Source organism: Triturus cristatus, chromosome 11 (genome assembly GCF_964204655.1).
Source record: "Triturus cristatus chromosome 11, aTriCri1.1, whole genome shotgun sequence".
Classification (NCBI taxonomy): domain Eukaryota; kingdom Metazoa; phylum Chordata; class Amphibia; order Caudata; family Salamandridae; genus Triturus; species Triturus cristatus.
The window spans coordinates 150,000,106-150,026,321 of record NC_140594.1 but is presented as its reverse complement, the minus strand read 5'-3'; the positions used below and the strand labels follow the sequence as shown (position 1 = coordinate 150,026,321).

The 26,216-nt window shown below is 48.3% G+C and overlaps 1 protein-coding gene across 7 annotated transcripts in view; it reads right to left on the bottom strand.

Moving 5' to 3' along the window:
- Positions 1-21,130: 21,130 nt before the first annotated feature.
- The window catches only part of SBNO1 (strawberry notch homolog 1), a 1,282,279-nt gene continuing 1,277,193 nt past the window's right edge, over positions 21,131-26,216 (bottom strand). For all 7 annotated transcript variants that reach the window (XM_085634811.1, XM_085634813.1, XM_085634807.1 and 4 more), the window contains one exon: positions 21,131-24,238. In XM_085634811.1, the coding sequence (XP_085490937.1) occupies positions 24,096-24,238 (143 nt within the window). In that variant the 3' untranslated portion in view covers positions 21,131-24,095. The remainder of the gene's footprint in view (positions 24,239-26,216) is intronic.

The following is a 26,216-nucleotide window of genomic DNA, read 5'->3' as shown; positions in this document are numbered from 1 at the left end:
GGATTACTGCTGACAGTAATAGGTGGTGTGACAGGAGTAGTTGGAGGAACAGTTTTGTTTTTAGCCTGTGGACAACTGCTGTCGGCTTTCCAATGCCCAGGTGTTTTACACACATGGCAGTAAGGCTTTTTAACTGTGGTAGAGGAGGGAGCTTGGGACCCACCATCCTGTGTGGAGTTTTGGGGCCCTGAGGAAGATTTCTCTTTTGCTTTATCCCCACCCTTCTCTTGAGGCTTGGTGGTATCTTTCTTTTGGTCACCACCCTGATTTTTAGGCCTAATCCTGGTCCTGACCCATTTATCTGCCCTCTTTCCCAATTCTTGGGGAGAGGTCAAATCTGAGTCTACCAGGTGTTGATGGAGAAGCTGGTTCTGACAATTACTAAGGATCTGCTCCCTCATAATCAAGTTGTACAATCCTGTATAGTCCTGCACCTTGCTGCCATTTAACCAACCTTCCAAAGCCTTAGTGGCACAATCCACAAAATCAGACCAGTCCTGTGTCTGTGTCTTCTGGGTGTCTCTGAACAACAACCTATATTGCTCAGTGGTTAAGCCAAACCCATCTATCAGAGCACTCTTCAGGACTTTGTAATTGTTTGCATCCTCATCACTGACTGTGAGGAGCTTGTCTCTACCTTTGTCAGAAAAGGAGAGCCACAAGATAGCTGCCCACTGACTTTGGGGTACCTGCTGTACTTTGCAGGCCCTCTCCAAAGCAGTCATCCATTTGTGGATGTCATCCCCATTCTGATATGGGGGGACTATCTTGCTTATGTTTCTATGGTCATAAGACCTATCCCTATCTCTAGGAATGTTGCTGCCACCAGTGGGTTCTGACCCACACAATTTTTGCTCTCTAGCCAGAGCAAGCTTCTCTTTGGCAAGGGCAATTTCTTCCCTCTGAATCCTCAGATTAGCTTCCCTCATTCTGGCTTTATGCTCCTTTCTCTCAGGTGAAGTCATTCCCCTGTGAGAGGAAGCATTAGAGATGCTAGAAACATGGGAGTGGATGGATTCCCTTGAAGGGGATCTGTCCCTCCTGCTTCTCTGTGAAAGCCTACTTGGGGGACTGTATGGGGGGACCCCATGCAAACTCCCATGTAGACTTAGGTTAGCCTGGCTAAGTCTCCTTACTTGGCTCTGGCTGTCTACCTCTTCCTCTGAAGTCCCATCTGACTCATCTGTGGTGGGTAGACCCTTATCTACAGCTATGGCACCATCCCTGGCAGCTCTTTCAGCATCATAGGCCTCCAGAAGCTCCACTAGCTGTCTAAGGGTAGGGTTGGAACCCTGTTTTATTCCTCTGGAGGTACACAAATGTCTCATCTCCTGGAATGTTAAGGTATCATACCTAGAGGGGGTCTTCTGCAGACCTGCCCCTCCTGAGAGAGCATCTACTTGATCTCCTCCCAGAGGCATGATCTAGTGAGGGTGTGGTGTGTGCACCTACCTACACTAGTTGTTTCTACTAAACCTCTCTAGTAGTTGTAGTCAGGGTGTGTTACTCCCTTCAACCTACAACTACAAAGTCCAGTAGGACTTAAGTATAATAATCTATGTTATATGTACCTAGACAATATCTGTGTGATCTTTCAATTTAGTATCTCAAGATTACAATGGTATTACAACAGCAAGCTCAGATCCCAACCGCTGCTCACCAATGTGAGAAGTTGGCCTGATGTATGATGTCACTAGTTATAGTGTACACCTTATATCAGTCCAAATACCCTTATGGTGATTGGTTGTAAAGTCAACCTTATAGACCAGCTATCCTAGTGGTAGCATGGACAAGAGCAGTCTTAGGCTAAACTCTGAATGGCATGTGAAGCCAGCTGTGATACCATATATAATCCCTTGAATACCAAATGAAAGGACACCACAACAGATATATATATAAAATAAAGTGTATTTATTCTAAGCAAACCCTCAGCACTCTTTATGAGATTAGAGGTAAGTACAACACAGTCTTATTTATGCATACATTAAGTCACACAGGTAAGTAATACAGTTAGGCCCTAGGGGCCACGCAAACCATATACTAAGTAAGTGGTATAAGAACCACTGTCACGGAAATAGAATAGGCCTAGGCCTAGGGAATCGCTGGGGCTACACTACACTAGCGTTAGTTAGGAAGTGGGAGGCCCACGGGATTCGTGTGCAGAGTGGAAACACTCACGCGTAATGCGTAAAAGTCAATAGCAATATTACAGTTTAGAAAACGGTAGATTTAGGACACTTCCGGAGTAGCTAGGAAGTTGAGACTTGAAAACTAGACACTAGGATAGTCACTATCCTGATGAGCACCGGAGTACCCAAGTTACCTAGCCCACAGGCTGCGGGTGCATAGGGGTGAAGATGCGTCGTTTTCGTCGTCGACTCCTATGGATGCCTGAAGAAAGATGCTGACAGGCAGTCAGGGGAGAGTGTCCGGTGGATCCCAAGGCTGGGATCAAGAAGAGAAGAAACCTGCAAGCAGAGGGGACAGAGTCAAGGTCACTAGCCAGTGACCACGTGGAACCAGGAAGGAACCAGGCGATGTCGTGAAGAGTTGCAGGTGAAGGTGAAGCTTGTCGCTGCAGCCAGGAGGACCAGGAAGCGTCGAGGACGACCAGGACCAGGAGGCGAGCTGTCCCACGAAGGCTCTTGCTGTCGGCGGCGTCGAAGTTGGACTAGGACTCACCAAGCCTTGGCAAGCGGAACCCACGAAGAACGAAGGACTTGCTTCTGGTGCAGACCAGGAAGGTCTGGGGTGCTTCTTCTTTGCAGAGAAGCGAGAGCCAGTCTGGAGGAGCCAAACCAGCGCAGAAGATTTCAGGGTGCGTCGTCACAGAGGCCACTAGCCAGCGGGCAAGCAACCGGACAGACGCGGCAAGCAGGAAAATGCTGGAGGGCCCCACGCAGGACTCGTGGAGTGTGGGGGGCTGATCTTCGGTGCAGATGGTGCTTGGGGTTGGGGCTTCTCAATCCCCGGTGCACAACTTCGAGGGTACCTCAGAAGCTGCGCTGTAAGTTACTAGCCACTTTTCCCAGGTAGCCGGTCCCACGTCGCTCGTCGCCTCCACGGATCTCAGCTCTGCTGCAGATGTGGATGAGGGTCGGAGAAGTCTGGAAGTCAAGGCTCTGGTCGGGCTCTGCAGTCGGTTCCTCGTAGAACGGTCGCAAAGCAAAGGGTAGTCTCTTGATGGTGCCTGTTTGCACAGGGTAGCCACTCCTTGGCTACAAGGGAGATTCTTCAGTCTTCTTCTTTCGTCGAATGTCGAAGGTCCAGAGTTTCTGTTCAGTTTTGCAGGTTCAGGATAATCTAAAGTCTTGAGGCCCAACTCCCACTCTTATACTAATCTGGGGGGCTGGGATACCTGCTAGGTCACGCCTTATGGGTGGGACCTGGGAGGGGGTGGTTACACCCACTTCCCTTTGTCCAGTTTCGCGCCAGAGCTGGGGCTGGAGTGCCCCAGCACCGGTTTGAACTGGACTATGCAAGGAACACCTTGTGTGCCCCAGGCATGTCTCATTCCTTTCAGCCCACCCTGCCCCAATACACTAAAGGCTGTCTGGGGAGGTGCTAGCACCTCCCCAAGCAGGAAACCTATTGTCCAGGCCTCCCTGGCTGGGATCACTCCCAGCAGCAGGAGGTCAGACTTGTGTCTGTGGCAGCAGCATCCATTTTGTGATGCTGAGGCTTTGGTTAGAGGTAAACAGCAAAGTAGGATTTTAACATGTCTCTCCCTCTAGAAGGGAGGAATAATATCCTCATCACCAGAAATGGTATGGGGGTATTATTCCAAAGTGTTAGACACCTTACACGACATGTTTTGATAAAGCCAAACCATAGTTACCATAACCGTTTAAGATTATAAGGCACTTTAAGAGTATATGGTAGGCTATATCATAGAACAGCTATAAGGACATGGTTCCGAAAGCTGCAGACAGGCTCAGCTCATGCTAGAGCACCATCTCACATGTTACCAAGCACTCTGCCTCCAGGATTGTTAAGGCCTGCCATAGGAGTGACTGATAGGTACACATGTGTCTATATATAAGGGTAGATATAGGCATACTATATCTAAGCAAGGGGTGATTACACGACCTTGCCCCAGCTGAGTGATCAGCCAGTTGTGTCTGATTGGAAGGCCAGACCAGGGGTGGCATAATACATGCTGCAGCCCCTGGGAGGCCTAGGGTACACCTATGCCCTGGGTACCTAGGGTACACTGTACAGGGTCCAATAAGGTGATCCTTACCAATTGTGTATGTACCTAGGGTACATGGAGTCCATTTTACAGAGAGAGCAGACAGCCTGAGACCCTGAATGGCAGGATCTCAGGCCAACTAAGTCGAAAAACCAGCTAGACACTAGGCAAAAAGTTGGGGGTAACCATAGTCAGATATCCACCTTCCTACAGAGTTGAACAAGAGACCCATTCCAAAATGGTAGGCCTTTCACAAAAGGGTAGTGGGGTTGTGCCAGCCACAACCCCTGTCCAAGTAGATTTCCTCCCTGAAAAGGTTGGAAGGGCAGTGGTAGCCACAGCCCAGGCAAAGACAGACTTCCCTGTAGAGATTGGCAGAGCTGTGACAGTCACAGCTCAAACCCAAACTGAGTGCCTCCCTGAAAAGGTTGGCAGGACTGTAATGGTCTCAGTCCATACTCAGACTGACATAGGTGTAGTGAAGCCTGAAACTATGGATCACTCCACACAAACAGAGTAGTGGGGAGGAAGAAAAGTCTCCCTCTCCCCAGACATTAGGAAAAGGTCAGCCTCCTCAGGGACCTGACCTCACCCCTTGTGAAGGAACTGCCCCAGAGGTAGCCAGACCTGGCCTGGCAGAGCCTCTGATGTCAGTGGCCCCTTGCAAGGTGGGACCCAGTCTGGTGCAGGTAGCCTGCCTCTCTCTACCCTGCCTCAGTCAGCCCAGGGCTGCAGAGGTCAGGGAGGCCAGTGGACCCCAAGAGGGCCCCTGTCCACAAGAACCCCCCCCCATCAAAAGAATGAGGATTGCCTGGCTAGTAGCCCTAGCCAGGTGATGGTTAAAAACATTCCTGAGGGATCCCCATTACAGGTAGTTAGGGACCTCCCCCAGAGGGATTCTGTTGGGCACAGGCAAACATGGGACCTTAGGGCCCCAAACCTGACCTGTCCCTCCAGTAAGCCCACAAAAGGGACCCAGCCTCCAGCTTTAGGTAGCCAGAGGCTGACCCTGAGAGCACAGTGCAACTCAGTTAAAGAAAGAAAGGCATCCATGGTGGAGGATGATTGGAGGAAGCTGAGGCCTCACTTTGAGGAAACTCACTTCAGTACTCCATCTCAACACCAGCCTTTTACTTTGCAAAGACAGACCAAAGGTAGAGATTCCCTATGGTGGAGACCCTATGATACCTTTAGGGTGAGGGATTGCTTAGTGGACCATGAGACAGGGGGTAACCATGCCAGTGCTGGTTCTTCCTTATATGGCCACTTAGGCAATATAGGCTTACCTGGTCAAGGACAGCCTTATCTCCCTTCGTTTGGGGGGGGGGGGGGGGGGGGGGTTGGGGTTGTGTAGGAAGGTGGATATCTGACTATGGTTACCCTCAACATTTTGCCTAGTGTCTAGCTGGTTTTTCGACTTAGTTGGCCTGAGATCCTGCCATTCAGGGTCTCAGGATGTCTGCTCTCTCTTTAAAATGGACTCCATGTACCCTAGGTACATACCCAATTGGTAAGGATCACCTTATTGGACCCTGTACAGTGTACCCTAGGTACCCAGGGCATAGGTGTACCCTAGGCCTACCAGGGGCTGCAGCATGTATTATGCCACCCCTAGCCTGGCCTTCCAATCAGACACAACTGGCTGATCACTCAGCTGGGGCAAGGTCGTGTAATCACCCCTTGCTTAGATATAGTATACCTATATCTACCCTTAAAATAGACACATGTGTACCTGTGAGCCACTCCTATGGCAGGCCTTAACAATCCTGGAGGCAGAGTGCTTGGTAACATGTGAGATGGTGCTCTAGCATGAGCTGAGCCTGTCTGCAGCTTTCGGAACCATGTCCTTATAGCTGTTCTATGATATAGCCTACCATATACTCTTAAAGTGCCTTATAATCTTAAACGGTTATGGTAACTATGGTTTGGCTTTATCAAAACATGTCGTGTAAGGTGTCTAACACTTTGGAATAATACCCCCATACCATTTCTGGTAATGAGGATATTATTCCTCCCTTATAGAGGGAGACATATTAAAATCCTACTTTGCTGTTTAACTCTCACCAAAGCCTCAGCATCACAAAATGGATGCTGCTGCCACAGACACGAGTCTGACCTCCTGCTGCTGGGAGTCCTCCCAGCCAGGGAGGCCTGGCCAATAGGTTTCCTGCTTGGGGAGGTGCTAGCACCTCCCCAGACAGACTTTAGTGTATTGGGGCAGGGAGGGCTGAAAGGAATGAGACATGCCTGGGGCACACAAGGTGCTCCATGCATAGTCCAGTTCAAACCGGTGCTGGGGCACTCCAGCCCCAGCTCTGGCACGAAACTGGACAAAGGAAAGGGGGTGTAGCCACTCCCCTTCCTGGTCCCACCCATAGGAGGGACCTTGCAGGTAGCCCCGCCCACTAGCCCAGTATATTAGTAGCTAGTTGGGCCCTGCTAAATTAGATTATCCTGAACCCTCAACTTGAACAGAAACTCTGGACCTTCGACATTCGACGAAAGAAGCAGACTGAAGAATCTCCCTTGTGGCCAAGGAGTGGCTACCCCGTGCAAACAGGCACCATCAAGAGACTTACCCTTTGCTTAAGTTCTACGAGGGACCGACTGCAGAGCCTGACCAGAGCCTGGACTTCCAGACTTCTCCGACCCTGATCCACATCCACAGCCGAGCTGAGATCCGTGGAGGCGAAGAGAGACGTGGGACCGGCTACCTGGGAAAAGTGGCGAGTATCTTCCAGCGCAGCTTCTGAGGCACCCTCGAGGTTGTGCACCGGGGATTGAGAAGCCCCAACCCCAAGCACCATCTGCACCGAAGATCAGCCCCCCACACTCCACGAGTCCTGCGTGGGGCCCTTCTGCATTTTCCTGCTTGCCGCGTCTGTCCGGTTGCTTGCCCGTTGGCTAGTAACCTTTGCGACTACACACCTTCAATTTTCCACTGCTGGTTTGGCTCCTCCAGACTGGCTCCTGCTCCTCTGTATAAGAGAAGCACCCCAGACCTTCATGGTCTGCACCAGAAGCAAGTCCTCCATTCTTCGTGGGTTCCGCTTGCCAAGGCTTGGTGAGTCCTAGTTCGACTTCGACGCCGCCGACAGCACGAGCCTTCGTGGGACAGCTCGCCTCCTGGTCCTGGTCGTCCTCGACGTCTCCTGGTACCCGTGGCTGCTGCGACAAGCTTCACCTCTTCATCTGCAATCTCCCGACATCGCCTGGTTCCTTCCTGGTTCCACGTGGTCATTGGCTAGTGACCCAGACTCTGTCCCTTCTGCTTGCAGGTATCCTTCCTTCTTGATCCTGGCCTTGGGATCCACCGGACACTCTTCACTGACTGCCTGTCAGCATCTTTCCTTCAGGCATCCATAGGAGTCGACGACGAAACCGGACGCAAATTCACACCTATGCACCCGCAGCCCGTGGGCTAGGTAACTTGGGTACTCCGGTGCTCATCAGGGTATTGACTATCCTAGTGTCTAGTTCTCAAGTCTCGACTTCCTAGCTACTCCGGAAGTGTCCTAAATCTATCTATTTCTAAACTGTACTATTGCTAGTGACTTTTACGCATTACGCGTGAGTGTTTCCACTCTGCACCTGAATCCCGTGGGCCTCCCACTTCCTAACCTTTGGTAGTATAGTGTAGCCCCAGCGATTCCCTAGGCCTATCCTATTTCCGTGACAGTGGTCCTTATACCACTTACTTAGTATATGGTTTGCGTGGCCCCTAGGGCCTAACTGTATTACTTACCTGTGTGACTTAATGTATGCTTAAATAAGACTGTGTTGTACTTACCTCGAATCTCATAAAGAGTGCTGAGGGTTTGACTAGAATAAATACACTTTATTTTATATATATATCTGTTGTGGTGTCCTTTCATTTGGTATTTAAGGGATTGCATATGGTATAACAGCTGGCTTCACATGCCATTCAGAGTTTAGCCTAAGACTGCTCTTGTCCATGCTACCACTAGGATAGCTGGTCTACAAGGTTGACTTCACAACCAATCACCATAAGGGTTGTTTGGACTGATACAAGGTGTACACTAGAATTAGTGACATCATATATCAGGCCAACTTCTCACAAAAGTCTATCAGATGAACAAGTTACTTACCTTTGGTAAAGCATTATCTGGTAGAGACTCTCTAGCTGTGGATTCCTTACAGCCCCACCCATGCCTCCCACATTGCGGACTGATGTAGTAGGACTAGAGCTGTTTTTTGTCGTTTCAGGGCCCTAGTTTTGCACACGACTGTGTCAGTTACTTCATGCGCTTCTGGAATAGAAAAAACGAAAAGTACCGACGTCCGCGCGCCTGGGTGGTGCCTCTATAGGCACCGCAACGTCATAACCGACGCAGTCACACAGGGCCGAATGGAGCCACCCGACGTTGCGTGCAAGGGGTATTGCTCAGCAAAAGTTTCCGGTTCCAGTCTGACGCCTGGGAAATTCAAAGGTAAGGAATCTGCAGCTAGAAGTCTCTATCAGATATAGGTTTACTATATCTAAGGGTCACTGCACTTACAACCTATAAGGCCATAACAATCCTGAAGGCAGGGTGCTTGGTTGTAAGTGAGAGGGTGCCACTGCATGAGCAGGACACCCCTGCAGCCTACAGAGTTCTTTCTCCCACGTTGTCAGTGAATCAGCCATTTATGACATATAGAGTGGTATTATGCAACCGCGTGATGACCAACTCTAAAACGGCTGAAAGTAACCCTAAGGTGTTTGGTGTCAAACATTGTGGAATCATACCCCTACCCCTCAGAACCAAGCTTTGTGAGGTCCCTGGTGTTCCCGGTACCAGCTTTCTAGTCCCAGACAGCACAACATGGTTTCTGCCGACCAGAGGCATATTTCTACCCTCCTGCTGCTGAGCCAAGCTCGAACAGGCGAAGGCAGAACAATAGGCATCCTGTCACAGAGAGGTGGGTGTGCTTGCCAGCAACCGAAAGTCTGCATGAAGGGCACACTGTGTGTCCCTGTGCATAGTCCAGTTCAAACCAGTCCTGGAAGCAGTTGGCTACTGCTCTGGCGCCAAACTGGACAGAGGAGTAACCTCCCATGAGGGGGTCCCCTGAATCTGTTCAACCCTCTACTGTGGGTACAAAAGGGCTTACCTGGCTGTAGGACCCTAGATTTGACGTGGACAAGATTCTGAACCAGAAACCACTGAACTTTGACCATCTGGACACGCTGGACTTCGTTTGGGCCCGACTTAGTCTCCCTCTCAGTCTGAAGCATAGTCTGTGCCCGTGCACCATACAGGCTCCATGCAGCACCTGTGGAGCATAAAGGACAACTGAAGATATCTCCCTTGGAGTGGAGGAGTCACTCCCCTGCAACCGCAGCCACCACATCACGACTGACTGGTCTGCTGCTTCTGAGCTCCTACGGACTCCGAAGGCTCCAGCAACACAGGAGGTGTGTTTCTATGTCCCTCAAGGTCCGAACTGCCCTCTTACCAAGTTCGAGGCCAGAATCCCTCATGGAGGCTGCAATACCGTATGTCTTTGCACCGCGTTCAATTGCAAGTCCATATGCTTGGTGGTGACTCCTGAGCAAGTGCATTGGGCTCAGAGTAGGCCCAACGTCTGGCACCATTTCTTCCAAAGAACTCAGGCCTCCTCACACAGAGTGTTCCGTGGGCTGTTGCTTTGTGAAATTTCTCTAGGTCCCCTCACGACTCCTGTGCCTCTGGCCTGTAGGTCCCCTTGAGGGTCAACTTTGCTTTTCTAGGGCTCCCCTGGTTGCTCCAGGCCTGCACTGATTCACCTGTGTTTGGTGAGTCTCCTGGACCTTGCTGGTCCTAACTGTAACCTTCTTTGACCTCCTACGTGGGTTGCCGTTGCCAAGGCTTGTTAGTGCTCCAGCCAGACACCGACCCCTCAGTACTCTACATCGTTTGTGGGACAGCTCGTATTTGGCTCCTGGTCGTCCTCGACATCTCCTGGTCCCTGTGGCTGCAAAGTCAAGAACCCCCTCAACGCACCTGAAGCACCCACAATCGGTGGGCATTCGTCTACCAGGACCCTGATCACTCCTGAGTGACCCAGACTCCGTCCTCTCTGCTTTCAAGTACTCTTCAACAATTGGAATCTGACAGACACTTTTCTTCCTTCCAGCAGCGGACCGTCTTCAAAGTCTTCCATTGAGTTAGACGGCGGTTTCCAAAGCTTTTCAGACCTATGCACCCGGCTTACCTGGGATAGGTAACTCTGGTACTACGGAATACACGGGTGGGGTGGCTCTCCAAACGCATAAGTTCCATGGAGTTTCTTCAAAGTCCACAGGGAAAGGTCCTTAAACTCTAAAACTGCAACCGCAACTCTTCCGTAGAATTGTACGGAGCATGCAGTCGTTTCCCCACAATGCATGTATATGGTTTGGTCTCCCCCTGGAGCCCACCGTTTATTCGCGCTATTTACTATTGTTGCACAAGTTACTACTTGTGTAACGATATATCTGTAAGAGACATTAGTTAGTGATAGATTCCTTACCTTAGAATATCCCCAGGTGTCAGACTGGATCCGGAAAGTTTTCGATAGCAGTACCCCTGCGCGACAGTAGGTGGCGTCGTGCGGTTCCGCATCCGTATGCGCTAAGATGACGTCACGGAGACTATTTAGGCGCCACCCATGCGCGCTGACGTCAGTTCTGTACATGACTTCCCACGCCAGGAACGCAGAGCCATGCAAGAAACTGACCACTGGTGCCAGTAAACTAGGGCCCTGAAAGGGATGACAATCCTAGAATCAGTACGCAGAACAGCGAGTGGGTGGGGCGGTAAGGAATCTATCACTAAGTAACGTCTCTTACAGATATATCATTACACAAGTAGTAACTTGTGCATCTGAAAGAGACACATTAGTGATAGATTTCTTACCTTAGAATAGATTCCCCAGCAATACCAACCCCGGTGGTGGGTCTGCAAACAGATTACACCAGAAAGTCACAGAGAACAGAACGGCCAAAGAAGCCGTCCCTCCGGACTGGACTGTCAAGGCAGTAATGCTTGGTAAACGTTTGCAGCGAGGCCAACGTAGCTGCCTTAAAAATATCCTGCAAGGGAACGCCGTGTCCCAAGGCAGTAGTGGCTGCGGTTGCCCTGGTAGAATGGGCACGTAGCCCCAAAGGAGGCTCCTTCTTAGGCAACGAATAACAGGCTTTGATGCACAGAATGACCCACCGAGAGATGGTTCGTTTGTACACTGCCCGACCTTTTTTGGCGCCCACGTAGCCAACAAAGAGCTGGTCATCCACCCGGAGCTGCTGTGTGCGCTTCAGATAGAACAAGAGCGCACGTTTTGGGTCCAAACGGTGGAGCCTCTCTTCCTCTTTCGAAGGATGCGGAGGGGGAAAGAAGGTGGGCAAAGAGATGGTCTGCCTGATGTGGAAGGGCGTGACAACCTTTGGCAAAAAAGAAGGATGGGTCCTTAAAACCACCTTGTCCGGATGAACAGAAAGGAAAGGAGGTTTAGAAGAAAGAGCCTGGAGCTCACACACTCTCCTGGCAGAGGTGATAGCTACCAGGAAAGCTGTCTGGAGAGTAAGAAGACATAAAGGACAGGTATGAAGGGGCTCAAAAGGAGCACACATCAGATAGGTCAAGACCAGATTTAAGTCCCATTGAGGCATTATGAAAGGCAATGGAGGAAACATGTGCGTAATGCCTTTCAAGAAACGGTTAACAACCGGGGATTTAAAAAGAGAAGGCTGATCTGGAAGCCGTAAAAATGCGGAGATGGCCGAAAGATAACCTTTGATAGTGCCCACAGCAGAGCCCTGCCGGGTCAAAGAAAGGAGGAACAGAAGGACTTCGGAAAGAGGGGCAGAAAGGGGATCCACAGTCGTAGCTGTGCACCATGCCACAAACTTGTTCCACCTGAAGGCGTATACCGTTTTAGTGGAGGGAAACCTGGCTGCCAGAATGAAATCACAGACTTCGGGAGGAAGATCGAAAGCTGTCAACTGTCGCCGCTCAATCTCCACGCATGGAAGGCGGAGGCTGGACAGGTTCGGGTGGAGGACCGTCCCCATCTGCTGCGACAGAAGATCCTCCCGAAGAGGATCGGGGGATCGATTGCCATGCCGAGTAGCTCGGGATACCAGTATCTTCGTGCCCAATCGGGAGCCACAAGGATGACTTGGGCCCGGTCGCGCCGAATCTTCTTCAGCACTCTGGGCAGAAGTGGTATAGGCGGAAAGGCGTACAACAGACCGCAACTCCACTCGAGACAAAAAGCGTCTCCGAGCGAGTGCCGCCTTGGAAATTCCAACGTGCAGAACCGATGACATTGCGCGTTCTCTTCGGTGGCGAGTAGATCTAACCAAGGCTCTCCCCATTGCAGAAAGAGACCTTGCGCCACATCCAAGTTCAGACGCCACTCGTGATCCACCATGCACCGGCAGCTGAGTTTGTCTGCCCTGGCGTTCAGAGAATCTGCTCGATGTTCCAGCCACGTCCAGAGGCGCAGAGCCTCCTGACAAAGGGTCCACGACCCCACCCCACCCTGTTTGTTGCAATACCACATGGTGATGGTGTTGTCCGTGAACACCTGCACTACTCTTCCCCGGACAGAGGGAAGGAATGCCTTCAATGCAAGACGAATCTCCCGGAGCTCCAGAAGGTTGATGTGAAGCTCGGACTCTGCTGGAGACCAGAGGCCTCTGATCTCTGCCTCTCTCATGTGGCTGCCCCACCCCAGAAGGGAGGCATCCGTCATCACAGTGTGGTCGGGTTGGGGAAGGGAGAGGCATCTGCCACTAACCCAATCCTGGTTCGTTAGCCACAGCTGCAGTTGTTGAGCAGTACCCTCCGAGATCTGAACGTAGTCTGACAGAGTCCCCCGATGCTGTGCCCACTGGAACTTCAGGTCCCACTGTAGAGCCTGCATATGCCACCTGGCAGGATTGGTCAGCAGGATGCTTGAGGCCATGAGGCCCAGCAGCCTCAGGGTAATTCTGACCGAAACCTGGGACAAGGGCTGAAAGATTGGAATCATAGCCCGAATGTCCCGGACTCGCTGTTCGGGAGGATAGACCAGAAACTGCACCGTGTCCAGAACCGCTCTGATGAAGAGGAGCTTCTGAGAGGGAATCAGGAGCGACATCGGCACATTGATGGAGAACCCCAGCAGATGCAGAAGGTCGGCCGTAGTCTGGAGGTGGGAGACTACTGCCTGGGGCGACCCAGCCTTCAACAGCCAGTCATCGAGGTAGGGGAAGACTGAAACCCCTGATCTGCGCAGATGAGCTGCGACCACCGCCATCACTTTCTTGAACACCCGAGAGGCGCTGGTAAGGCCAAAGGGGAGCACGGTAAACTGAAAATGCTCGTGGCCTACCGTGAACTGCAGGTAACGCCGGTGGGCCGGCAGGACAGAGATGTGAAACTAAGCATCCTGCATGTCCAACGCTACCATCCAGTCTTGCGGGTCGAGGACAGACCAGACCTGAGCAAGCATCAACATTTTGAACTTTTCCTTCCGGAGGAAGCGATTGACGTCCCCGAGATCCAAGATCGGACGCAGGCCCTTGTCCTTCTAGGGAACCAGAAAGTAGTGGGAGTAGCAACCACGACCTACTTCTGGGACAGGAATGCGCTCAATGGCTCATTTAGCCAAGAGAGCCGTAACATCCTGCTGGAGAAGTGCAAGATGATCCTCCAACATGCTGTGGTAACGAGGTGGCATGGCTGGAGGGGTAGTCTCGAAGGGGAGGGAGTAGCCCCTTCGGACTATCTGCAAAACCCACCTGTCCGAAGTGATGGTGCGCCAGTGGGGGAGGTGATGGCGAATCCTGCTGCCCACTGGTGTTTGATGGGCCTGAAAGGTCAGACTAGGAGGGTTTGGAGGCTGCTGCAGGGGGGGGGAAGGCGGTTGGTGAAATGGCCCGCCCGCTGACCCCTGGAACCACCTGTGGCCCTGGGTGGGATGTAGCGGGGCACCCCTTACATAGCCACGAAAAGGGGGAAAAAGCAGACTGCGCTGGACGGGAGAAGAGGCCCAAGGACTTGGCCATAGCCCGCGAGTCCTTGAAGCGCTCTAGGGCGTTGTCTGCTTTGTCTCCAAAGAGGAGACAGCCATCAAAGGGCATGTCCCTCAAGGTGTTCTGGACATCCCCTGAAAAGCCAGTGGACCTCATCCAGGCGTAATGACGAAGCGATACAGACGTTGAAATAGTCTGCCCAGAGAGTCGGCGGTGTCCAGCCCACAACGGATCGTAAACTGTGCTGCATCTCTCCCGGCATCGATAGCCTGGGAGAGAATTGTCCGGGCCTCCTCCAGACACTGAGGCAGCACTAGCGCTACCGTATCCCACACGGAGTGCGAATAACGGCCCAAGAGGCATGCAGTGTTCCCGGACCGCAGCCCTAAGCTGGCAGAAGAGAACATTTTCTTGCCAAGATGGTCCAGCTTCTTGGATTCCCTTTCCGGTGGAGCGGTAGGGAAGGCGCTCTTGGAGGTGGAGGTTTGGACCACCAAGCTCTCCGGGCTGGGTGTTGAGAGAGGAAAGTAGGGCCGCCCGGAGCGAGGCGGTGGCGTCGGGCGATCATCCTGTCCACGGAAGCCCCCGCGTTGGGCCTGGACCAGGTGCCCAAAAGGATGTCTGTGAGGGCCTTATTAATAGGAAGCAGGGGTTCCGAAGCGCTCGCTGCCGGTTGAAGCACCTCAGTCAGGAGGTTAGTCCTGACTGCCACCGTAGGAAGCTCGAGGTTGAGAGCCTCGGCCGCCCTACGCAACACCACAGCGTATGACGCTCTCTCCTCCGTAGCCACATAGGAGGAGACAACATGCCAAGGTCGGGTGAAGTGTCAAGACCACTGGCATCTCCCAGTTCCTCTCTCCAGTCCTCTTCGAAACCAAGCTGGACAGTTAAAGGTCACCTGACCCCTCCCAGTCCTCCTCATCTTCCTGTAGTTGCCACTGTGGTTGGGTTGGGGCACCAGAAGTGAACTGAGGCATGAAAACCCACCGGGCGCTGGTCCGGCACCATGTCCACGTCAGGAAGGAGGCTGGGATCAACACCGGCCGGGACCCGTCAAGCGCCGGGCATGGTAGTGGTGCCGTCGGAAGCAGCGCAGGTGGAGGCATAATAAGGTCAACTGGCACCGACCCGGATCCAAGGGGGGCCTGCGGCACCGGGGCCGCCGATGCGAAGACCTAGGCCCCCCAACTGAGTACGCTGGGCCCGAAGGCGCGCCGGCGTGGTCAGTCTGCCCAAAGATGGCATGCATCGCCTCGTAGAACGTACAAAGCTGGGCGGGGGTCGCTCCGGGTCCCGGAAAGGGAGGAAAGCTCTGAGTCGACCCTTCAGGCTCCACGCGGAGTCACGGGAGTGGCACCACCCACGCGCCTCGTTGAGTCGGCCGACGAGGAGAAGGCAAAGAGCGACGATGCTTCTTCGACTTCTTATGCTTCGACTTACCCAACCCAGAGTGCGAAGACTTCGAGCGAGCTGAACTGATGGTGGCTCCGCGACCGGTCCCTCAACCTCCCTCTCGACCAGGACCTCGAACAGCGCGGAGCCGACTGCAGTCATTCAAGCAGTTTTCGGGACCGCTCCCGCAAAGCCTTCGGCGTCAACAACTGACAGTTGGAGCACGACTTGGTTCATGGTCACGCTCCAGGCAAAAGAGGCACACGCGGTGCGGATCTGTCACGTGACAGGGACCACAGGCCTTGAAACCGGGCATCCTTTGTGCACCTGTCCGGAGTCGGAGACTCGAACCAAGACGTCAACAAAAGTCGAGAAAATCTTAGTCAAAAAATGACTGAGGTACCGCTCTTCCCGGATCTGCGCTGGCTGGCGCGGAAAAATAAAAAAACTGACGTCAGCACGCGAGGGCGGCATCTAAGTAGCTGCCGCGCCGTCATCCCCGTGACCACGACGCCGAGGACGAACGCGGAGCCGACTGATGCCACCTTCCGACACGCAGAGGTATTGCTGACAAAAAAACTTTCCGGATCCAGTCTGACGCCTGGGAGTAATTCTAAAGTAAGGAATCTATAACTAACGTGTTTCTGTCAGATATATCCAGCGCAACCAGAAGGTTCCAGTGGACATAACAGTATATTGCCTTTGAAAATCTGCCATAGTTGGAAGTTCCAGATGAAAACGTAGACAAATGGCTGCATTTTCAACTCATTCTCAATTTTGGGTTTTTTCAATTGTTACTTTTTAAAGGAAGACCTTGAAGGATCAACACAAATAATCGTTTGCTGAATTCAGATTTTAGTCTACCTTTCAAAAATGTGCAGCTTTGTGGGATCCACCATGGGTTTCACACTCGTTTCCACCACTAACTGTAAGGAGGTTGAAAGCACAAAAATAGGAAAAATGGTTCATCTCCCAGTAAAATGCCAAAACGGAGTTGAAAAATGTTATCTAATTTGTCTGCCTGTTCCTGAAAGCTGGTGATTTTAGCACCGCAAATCTTTCGGTGATGCTTTTTGCAGGAAAAACAAACACTTTCTTCTGTCACACTTTTTCCAATAAAACCCCAAATTTAGCTGTATTCTGGCTAATTTCTTGGTCACTCCAGGGGAATACACAAACCATGGGTACCTTTAGAATCCCTAGGGTGTTGGAAAAAAAGGACACAAATTGGGCATAAATACTTTAAGTGGACAAAAAGTTTAGAAGGCCTTAGCGGGAACTACCCCAAATAGCCCCAAAGCAGATTTCGCATGGTGAGGATGGCCTAGCAGCTTAGGGGTTAAAGGGACCCCTGAGAATCGTTTGAAAATACCCGTATGCAGGACATGCCTTTGTCTCCATAGGAAAGCATTACCACATCATAACGCATGAGTGCTTATTTTTACTTACCTGTAAGAACTGCTATTACAAAAAGTACGTACCCAATTATGAAGTTCTTAGTGTTGAAATAAATATAAAAATACTTATTTTTTTAAATTGGTCTGGAGTTTCTTCGAGTGTGTCTCTCATCTATTGACTGTGTGTTCAACAAATGCATTAACACTGCCCTCTGATAAGCCTTAATGGCTCAGCCACACTACCACAAAAGAGAGCATTTGGGGTTACTATTTTAAGCCCTGTAAACCAATAAGGGTTGTCTGGACTTTCTACATAGTATACCTTGTTTTGGTTTACTACATAAAAAGCCAGCTTCCTACAGAGACTTTAGGAAATCATGCAAAAAATGTTCAAAAAAACGTTAAAGGCCTAGCTCACAAGTAGTCTTTTTTTAAATTTCTAATGCAATGGATTGGGGGACTTAACACACGGCCCTGACAGTGCCAATTTGAAAGAAGTCTAAAATCAACAAATTTCTAAAACAGTTTTGAACTAATGACAGTTGAGGATTTCTTAGTGAGAACACACTAATGACCCAGTGGTATCAGCAGATGCATGACTTGTAGCAAAATGGTACTTGCTGTCAGAGGTGCTCTTTGGGACATAAGGTCCAAAGAACCACCAGCATTTTCGTGTTACATGCTCTGGGGCCTCTGAATGCAGAGGTGCTGGTCAGGATGGGAGCCTCGAGCGCTACACTGTAGAAGTCAATGGGGACCTGACACAGGCTGCAAGGGGGGATTAAAAGGCAAGTTCAGATGAACCCAAAGGGGGGCTCAGGTCGTGAGGACCCCTAGGCAAAGGGGATGCAGTCAGGAGTCACGGCCCGGGCTATGAAGCTCCGGTGCAGAAGGTTTTGGCTGGCTACTGAAGTTCGAGGCTCACTGTTGGTCGATCGTTTCTGCAAAGGGAAAGAAAAAACAGCAGAGCAAATCGTGGATCTTGTTTGTTCTGAAGTCCCTCAATCTGCAGGAAGGCTTCCAAGTTGGTGGTATCCAGGCTGGATCAAGGACAAGCCTTGGCTGGTGCAAATGCCTTAGGACTCGGTATTGATGCAGGGGATCTCCTGGAGGGTCTAGCTTCTCGAAACTAGCAGACAGGCAGGGCTGACTTTATAGAGTCACAAAAACCTCCTCCTGAAGTGTTGCTCCCTCAGCGGGCCCGATGGCCAACACGGTGAACCCGGGCAGATGCGGTCAGTGCCTGTAAATGCAGGGGGAAGGCTTCTCCACCCCAAGGGAGATGATAGCTGGTTGCTGAAGTGCTGCACAGTCCTCTAAGTGTTTGGGAGGATGCACAGCTGCAGGACGAGGAGGACTTTTTCAATTGTTAAGGAGCAAGGCAGGGTTTGGCGGTAGTTTCTGTGCAAATCCTTGGTTCTCGTGGTGTTCTCTTCTTTGTCCTCCTCCAGTAACCAGGAAGTTGAATCGGTCTGATGTCGGACAGATAGACAAAATACTCAATTTAGGGGAGTTTAGGGGATTATACGGTAGTAGCCAAAAGGCGACCTACCACACTACACTCCCTATATGACTGCATGCTGTGGGGAGTGGATGTAACCCTGACACAAAAGTCTCTATTTTCACCCAAAACTGGACTGAATGGGCACTGGGACCCTGCTAAACAGGCCCCAGTGACAGTGCTCTTTCTCTAAAGCTACACATGTTCAATTGTAACCCAATTGGCAAGGACTATCGCAGCCCTTTAAGTCTCTAGTAAGTGGTAGCCATGGTGCCTAGGGCTTGGGTACTAAAGAGGGTACCCCCAGGGCTATAACACGTATTATGCCACCCTAAGGGAACCACACAAATTGCATGCAGATTGCTATTGCAAGCTACATGAAATGGTGCAAACCATTCTGAAACTTGACATGGAACACTCGCTGTGTGCTATGGCCCTGTACACTGCACATACTATATGTCAGTCACCCCTACAGCAGGCTTTAGAGCAGGGTGCATTATATTGCATGCGAGGGCATATCTCCATCAGCAGACATGTCACTGTGATGTCTGGATTCATTGCAACGACACCGCAAGTGATCAGGAAGTCATCTTAAGCATATATTTACTGGGCACTGGTCATTACTCGTTACCCAGCTACATAATGGCTTCTATGAAAATAATGGTGTTTTGGTATCAAACATCTTGTCTTAATACATCTATACTCAGGCCAGTACTAGCATTATAACATGCACTCAGAGGGCATTTTAGAGGTGACCCCTGAATCCTACTAGTCTTTTAGTGTGCTGGCTGACCACCACAGATGAGTTTTTGACCCCTTGAGGAAGAGAGCCCGTGCTCTCAGAGGTCAGAAATAAGCCCTGCCCGGAGGAACGTGATCACACCTCCTTCGACTGGATGGCTAGCGAATTTAGCATATCAAGGCCAGAGACTTCAAAGCCTCTGCGCCTTTGATATGCGACTCCGGCTTCCCTCAGCCCTGGGAATGCCACTCCCTGTGGCCCATTTGGCACCAGAGCAGGCTGGAAAATTAGATATTCATAAGGCGTGTTGACTTACAGGCTAGTCACACCCCAAAGGTGGGCTACCTGAAGTGAACGACGAAAGAAGGGTTTCACCATATCGGATTTGGTGAAACTAGGAATTCTGGGTCAGGTTTATGCCCCCTATCCCCAGGAAGTGGTCATATAGAGGGTGTAGTCACCCCAGAGGTAAGTAGCCCATTGGCTACTACCCTATACTCTTAACACCCCTAAAGTGAGTATTAAGGGCTCTCTTGACACCAGGAACTCAGATTTGTCTACTGGGAACAGAAGGAAGGACATAGAAGTGCAGTCACCACAAGAACTGAGGACTTTACCATTACTTTGTGCCAAACTGCCTTGCTGCTGGAACCACGACCATTGCACTGACCCGACTTGTCTAAAGGCTGAACACCTCCCAAAGCTGAGGAGGACCGTCCAGCAACTTCAACAACCAAGCAGCATCCCCCTTGGGTTGGAGGAACCATCCCCCCTGCTTCTGCAAGTACCGAAAGCATTCAGAAAAATATACTCTCTCTCTCTAAATTGGTGTCAGATTTCTTGAGAGTTGTGTTCTTCAACTGGTTTGGTGCTGTTTAAATTCTTTACACTTTCATGTAAGCCTGACTGCTCAGAGCAACACCTATCCAGGGTTAAGCTAAGGTTTAAGAAACAAAAGCTATCTGGTCCCGGAAGGGTTGGTAGTGTATTACAGTGGTGAGGCCACATACCACCACCATATAATACACCCCATTTCCTCACATCTACTTATTCTGGTTCAGTAGGCGACTCCACTTCAAGCTGAGACCGTTGAGGGTGACTTGCTTCTCGAATGAGAGCAACTTTTTGGGGACAATTCTTCACATCGTTATTTCTTAAGCTTTCTTTTTTCTTGAAGGCTTGAAAGAATACTGGACAGATCTTGATTTAGAATGCAAATTGTGTCAAACCAGACACTTGTTGCGATCAACCAACATCTTAGCTTCGCCCTTCTGTATGGTCCAAGGAATTTATACTGACAAACATCACTGGATCTAGAGTCATGGCTTGAGTAGGCACCACAAAGACAAACCTTGAGTGGGTCAATAATCATAATTTGGCTGTCAAAACAAAGCTTGAAAGCAGTTTTTTAGGGGCTGGCATCCCTACGCAATATGCTGATATTTGAAAAATTCTCTGCGGATAACATTTGAAGACTAGGAGAAAGTGTACAGAATACATATCACTAGGCACGGAAAAAATGAACTGGCATCAATGTGCTGAGGGGGACGCTTTACTGAATCCTGTGAAGTCAATAAGGCGTTATTTCTGGCAAAGTGATTGGAATCATGAGCCGCCCAACCAATGCAGCAGAGTTATGAAAGTTTCCAGAATCAGTCTGACCCCTGGGGATATTCAGCAGGTGAGGAATCGGCAGGTAGTAACTATGTAAAATAGCTTCTGAATTGCAAAACTGAAAACTGACTCCAATAATTACTTTCTAAAAACAACACAAATTCAATCGAAATAACTAATAGTCTGAATAATGTTTACAACATGGTACTTCTTTAAACAAAAATACTTTTTTTTTTTTTAGAAAAACGATCTGCACACAAAACAATGAAGCAAAGGATGAAATAATGGATTGTCTTAACAAATGTGCTGTTGTATTTTAGAAGGAAAATATTTTATTACAAAATACGATAAGGAACATAAATCATAGTACAAAAGAAAACCCCTCATTGTAAAAAGCAGACCCACTGTATAATCAGTGATAAATTGCCAGGATTCTATGGGTAAAAATGTGTTGTAATTTTTCAAGAATTGGAAAAACTATTTTCTCAAATATATATTTCTACAACATTTTAAAGTATGGTAGTTTAAAGCAGCAGTTCTATGAAAATAAATTAACAGTCAATGAGGGTAACAAAATAGCAAGTGTCGATAGTCTACAAGTGCTACTGCATTTGAAGAAAAAATGTGTTTTAAGTTTGTAAAAATACAAACATATACATATATACACAAAGAGAAGGGGATGAATCACAATTGTAATTATTTTGTATAGTACTGCTGTTTTAATGACTATTCAGAGATCACAAACCATGTAATAAGTTTTCATTCATGTGCAGTCTGTGCATAGAAAGGAAAAAAGACTTCCGAAAATAACCTTATGTACAGCAAGAATTAAGAGAACAATGACTTTTCCTAAAACATCCACATTTTAAAGGTTATGTTCATCACAAAAGACACTCTTATCATTTAGTTTCACACAAAGGATTCTTGAGAACTTGACTGAGCACAAGTTTAGTGGTTTTGAAAGGATTTAGCAATTTGCTTTTCAGTGCTGAAGTGTAATGTTTAAGATTTGTTTGTAAGGATAAAAAAAGGTTAAGATTCAACTTTGTCTTGAAAACATACTTTTATTTATTCAGAAGACTTGGTCAGGAATTACCCTTATTAGATTGAATTTAAACCAAAAAAATGAGCAGCATGCGGAGAAATCTTCAAGAGGTTGCCAGCAGATTATGTTTGACTGATCAGTGCAGTCATACAGAGTAATGTTAGCAGCCGTTACCACATTTTGGGGATGAAGACATGTAGAAACATTCCTACTGTATCAATATTGGACCAAGAATGTAACAAAGCTGACAATATTGAAATAAACACTCACTCCAAACCTCTAGTGGCGCAAAGTTCAATTCCTTAGCAATTTACTGTGACTTGTACCTGTAATTGTAACAGTCAGTTTTTCAGGACTATGGTTACAAAATGAGCTTCCAAGTGGTGTGCTTGGTAGGAGGTCAATAGTAAATAAAGATGCAATGCTGCCATTTTAAATGTTATGGCTCTCAAGACATCTTATGTGGGTAGCACAGCCAATTTGGGATAAAATGAAGTACTATGGTGTCAGATCAAAGAACCATTACCAACCATTAAAAACATTATAGTCTATTGGTCAATTTTGTTACTGGATGATTCTCTATCATATGGCTGACGCAATTAATGGAAAACAATTTTGTGCTAATCTATTCAGGTACAATGCTAACTCTGGTCCTGACATCTTGAGCATTTCCATTGTTTTCGGAAGCCAAGGTCAGCCATGACATTCTCCACTATACAAAGTCAATGGATGCAATAAATTCAAAAAGAGGTCCAGGGCTATACTACCAAATTACAGGATTGTTTGGTTTTGGACCCAAAAGAGAAAATTCCTAAAGCATCCAGGTGGAAAAGAAATGGAAGCAGAGCAACAGTTTATTATAGAACGTATCGGAACACAGCAGCTGCCTCAAAGAATCCTCTATTACAATAATTTTAACAACCACAAGATATTGATATCTTACAGGTTGTGTGTATTGTATGTCTTTAGACAGGTTTATACAATCTCAACTTCTCAATAGTGCAACCTGTGCAATTAAGATCTGACAAACATTGTCCTTCACTTTCTTATAAACATCTACCATTATAGGCGAAACAAAACTTACCCATGTTATAGATAAGTGGCTATTCACATTTGTACAATACATTTTTAACAGGTCAAGATAAACTCTACAAGGTTTTACAATAGATTAAATGCTATTCAAATTACTAAGTAACAAAGAGCACATACAGCAGAAGCTTTGTGTTTTTCCCATTGTATACAAGTGGAGTCATCATTCTTAGAAATGAGACTTATTAAAAAAAAAACAAAAAAGGTTGTATACGAAAAGGAATTGGATTTCCACAGAAATTTACATATCCTTCTCTGATTAGAATGCTTCAATAGGTGAAAAAGATGGCAATTAATCATATTTGGAGCACACCTTAGAAACAGCATTAATACATTAAAACATTTTGGTTTTTTTATAATGCTTTTTGTCAAATTCTTTGAGTAAACATATTGTAGACTCAAGTATAAACACCTTATATAAGAAACCAAAAAATAATTAAATAATGGGATATAGACACATATATATATATATATATACACACAAATGTATAAATAGATCTATCAAGATATTTACATATCAGGATACATCCATCTAAACATATATCAATATATATGAAATATCCATTGCTGTGCAGCGAAGATTGTATTTTTGAGACTGGTTTGCTCGCTAGTGCATGTATGCAGTGACATGCATTATGAAACAAAAAATACAAGCGAGGAGCCCTGAATGCATAGTGTGCACTGATAAGAATTCCTACTCTTGTAAGTGAACTGGTTTCCAGCTCCAAAAGAAAAAATACATTTAAACATGTACGTCCTTTAAAATATGTGCATTCAAGGATCAATCTCAAAGATATGGCAATAATTTACTGTGTTAAACCCTGAGCAATGTATGACAATTTTGTTTTTAAAGTGTAACAACGTTCAATGATATTTAAACAAATTGTGGTTAACAGCACAAGTTTAACCAGCCAAAGTGCAAGCGAACAGGAAGCAATACAGAACTGTAGGACAGATGAACCAGTAAAAGCAACCACTGGCTTTCAGTTTATCTTTTAAATAAACTTCAAATCCCAAAGCTATCCCAGAACTGAAGTGAAAAGTTTTTATCTTTGGAATCTGCCCCTGATTTGTAGGTAAATGATATGCTACCAGAGCATTTTCTGAATCACTCGAAGTCCACTTAAGCAATAATATTCTATGCATTACTGAAGTTGGTGATGCTCTGAGGGTGATGTTGCTGCCAGATATGCTGCTGTTGCACTGCCAGTTGCTGAGACTGATCCGAAGTTGAAAGGAGGCTTATAAGGGCAGATACACAATTTGCAGGAATGATCAAACCTGTAATAAAACACTGTATTTAATATACAGGCAAAATTACTTGGAAATGCTTCATTCAAGCTATGTCAAAATGAATACAACAAATACATTCAAAAAGCATATAAAAGGCTGAGAAAGACGGTAGTTGAAAAAATGGACATGACAATACTTTATTGTGGCTTTTTAACTGCAGGAATTGTTAGAAAATAAGTGATCCCGCGCGATGAAAAAGTAGCCTAAAAGGTGATCAGTAGAGCAAGTTACTTGCCTTCTGTAACACTTTATCTAGTCGCAGATTCCTTACCTTATAATTATCGCCAGGCGTCCGACTGGATCCGGAAGTTTTTCGTGAGCAGTACCCATGTGCCGGTAGGTGGCGTTGATTGGCTCCGTGTACCCTCGGCTGCACTGGAAGGCCTACATAGGCGACACCCAAGTGCGCTAACGTCAGTTTTTCACAACTTTCCATGCCAGGTGCGCAGGGACCTCAACAGCCTTGTTCCTAGAAATCCAGTCGTAGAGTGGGGAGGATGGGTGGGTCAGTAAGGAATCTGGACCTAGATAGAGCCTCTACCAGATAAGGCTTTAACGAAAGTAAGTAACTTGTTCATCTGATAAGAGTATTCTAGATGCAGATTCCTTACCTTAGAATAGATACCCAAGCAATACCTTCCTGGAGGTGGGTCTGCAAAATAATTTCAGACCAAAAAGTCCATCAGGATCGAGTCGGCAAAAAAATAAATAAGTGCTTGCTGAACGTGTGAGGAAGGAGTCTGTAAGGCGCCCATAGCTTTAGCTGTTTATGGATCTGCTTTCATGGTTACCCCCAGTTTTTGCTAGTGTCATTCTGTTTTCTGACTAGTCTGACTGTGCTCCATACCTAAATTGGACTATGGTAAGTACTTTGGTACCTTCCTAACTGAATACTGGTGTACCCTTCTAAGTCCCTAGTATATGGTACTAAGGTATCCAGAGCATAGGTACACCAGGGGTCCACCATGAGCTGCAGCATGCATTATGCCACACATAGGAGACCACTCAAACTAGAACTACAGGCCTGCCATTGCAGTCTGTGTGAGCTGGTGCTAGCACCACTCTCAGGGGTCGATTCTCCAGGCTTTGTAAGTCTGGTCAGCCATTTTATACATATAGCGGACATCAAGTTAATTACAAGATGTCAAACTATATACTGGCTGCACCAAAACCAGTCATGTTTGGTATCAAACATTTTGGAATCCTACCGCAAGACCGAATTCAGTGTTTGGACGTAGGATCTATGTACTGGGGGTCTCCCTTAGGTAGCCCACCTGTATGCCCGGTACCAACCTTTCAGGGTTTAAGAGCAAGCTGGTGCTGCTGGTGACCACAGACACGATTCTGCCCTCTTGCTTCTGAGCCAGGCTCGAGCATGGGAAGGTAAAACAATAGGTCACAGGGAGGTGTAACCAGGGCAGGAGTGGCCCTAGCGGACATGGGGCGTTTATCCGGTGGGCCACCAAGGTGGGGGATGGGTTTGGGCCCCTGGGGGCTTTTTTTGTTACCGGGCCGGTTTTGCAGCATAGCTGCAATATCAGCCTCTATAACAAAATCGACCGAAACAGCCCCTGGCAAATTGCTCGGCCATATCCCAACCCCCCCAGGGGGCCGGCCGAGCACTTTGCCAGGGCCTATTTTGGTTCCCAGTCCGGCCCTGGGTGAAACCAGCTCTCAGACATGACAGTGTATTGGACTGGGGTGGGGACGCTTGCCAGTGCCACCAGACTATTTTGAAGGGGACATTGGTGCCCTCCTTGCATACTCCAGTTGAAACTAGTTTAGGGAGCCGTTGACACCCGCTCTGGCACGAAACTGGACATAGGACATGGGAGTATCCTCCCCTCTGTCCAGCCCCTACTCTGGGAGGGACCCTGAATCGTACCAAACCTCTCCTTTGAGTACTTAAGGGCTTATTGGTAGGTGGTTCTTCAGATTGGTCGTAGGACAAGATTAAGATCCGAAA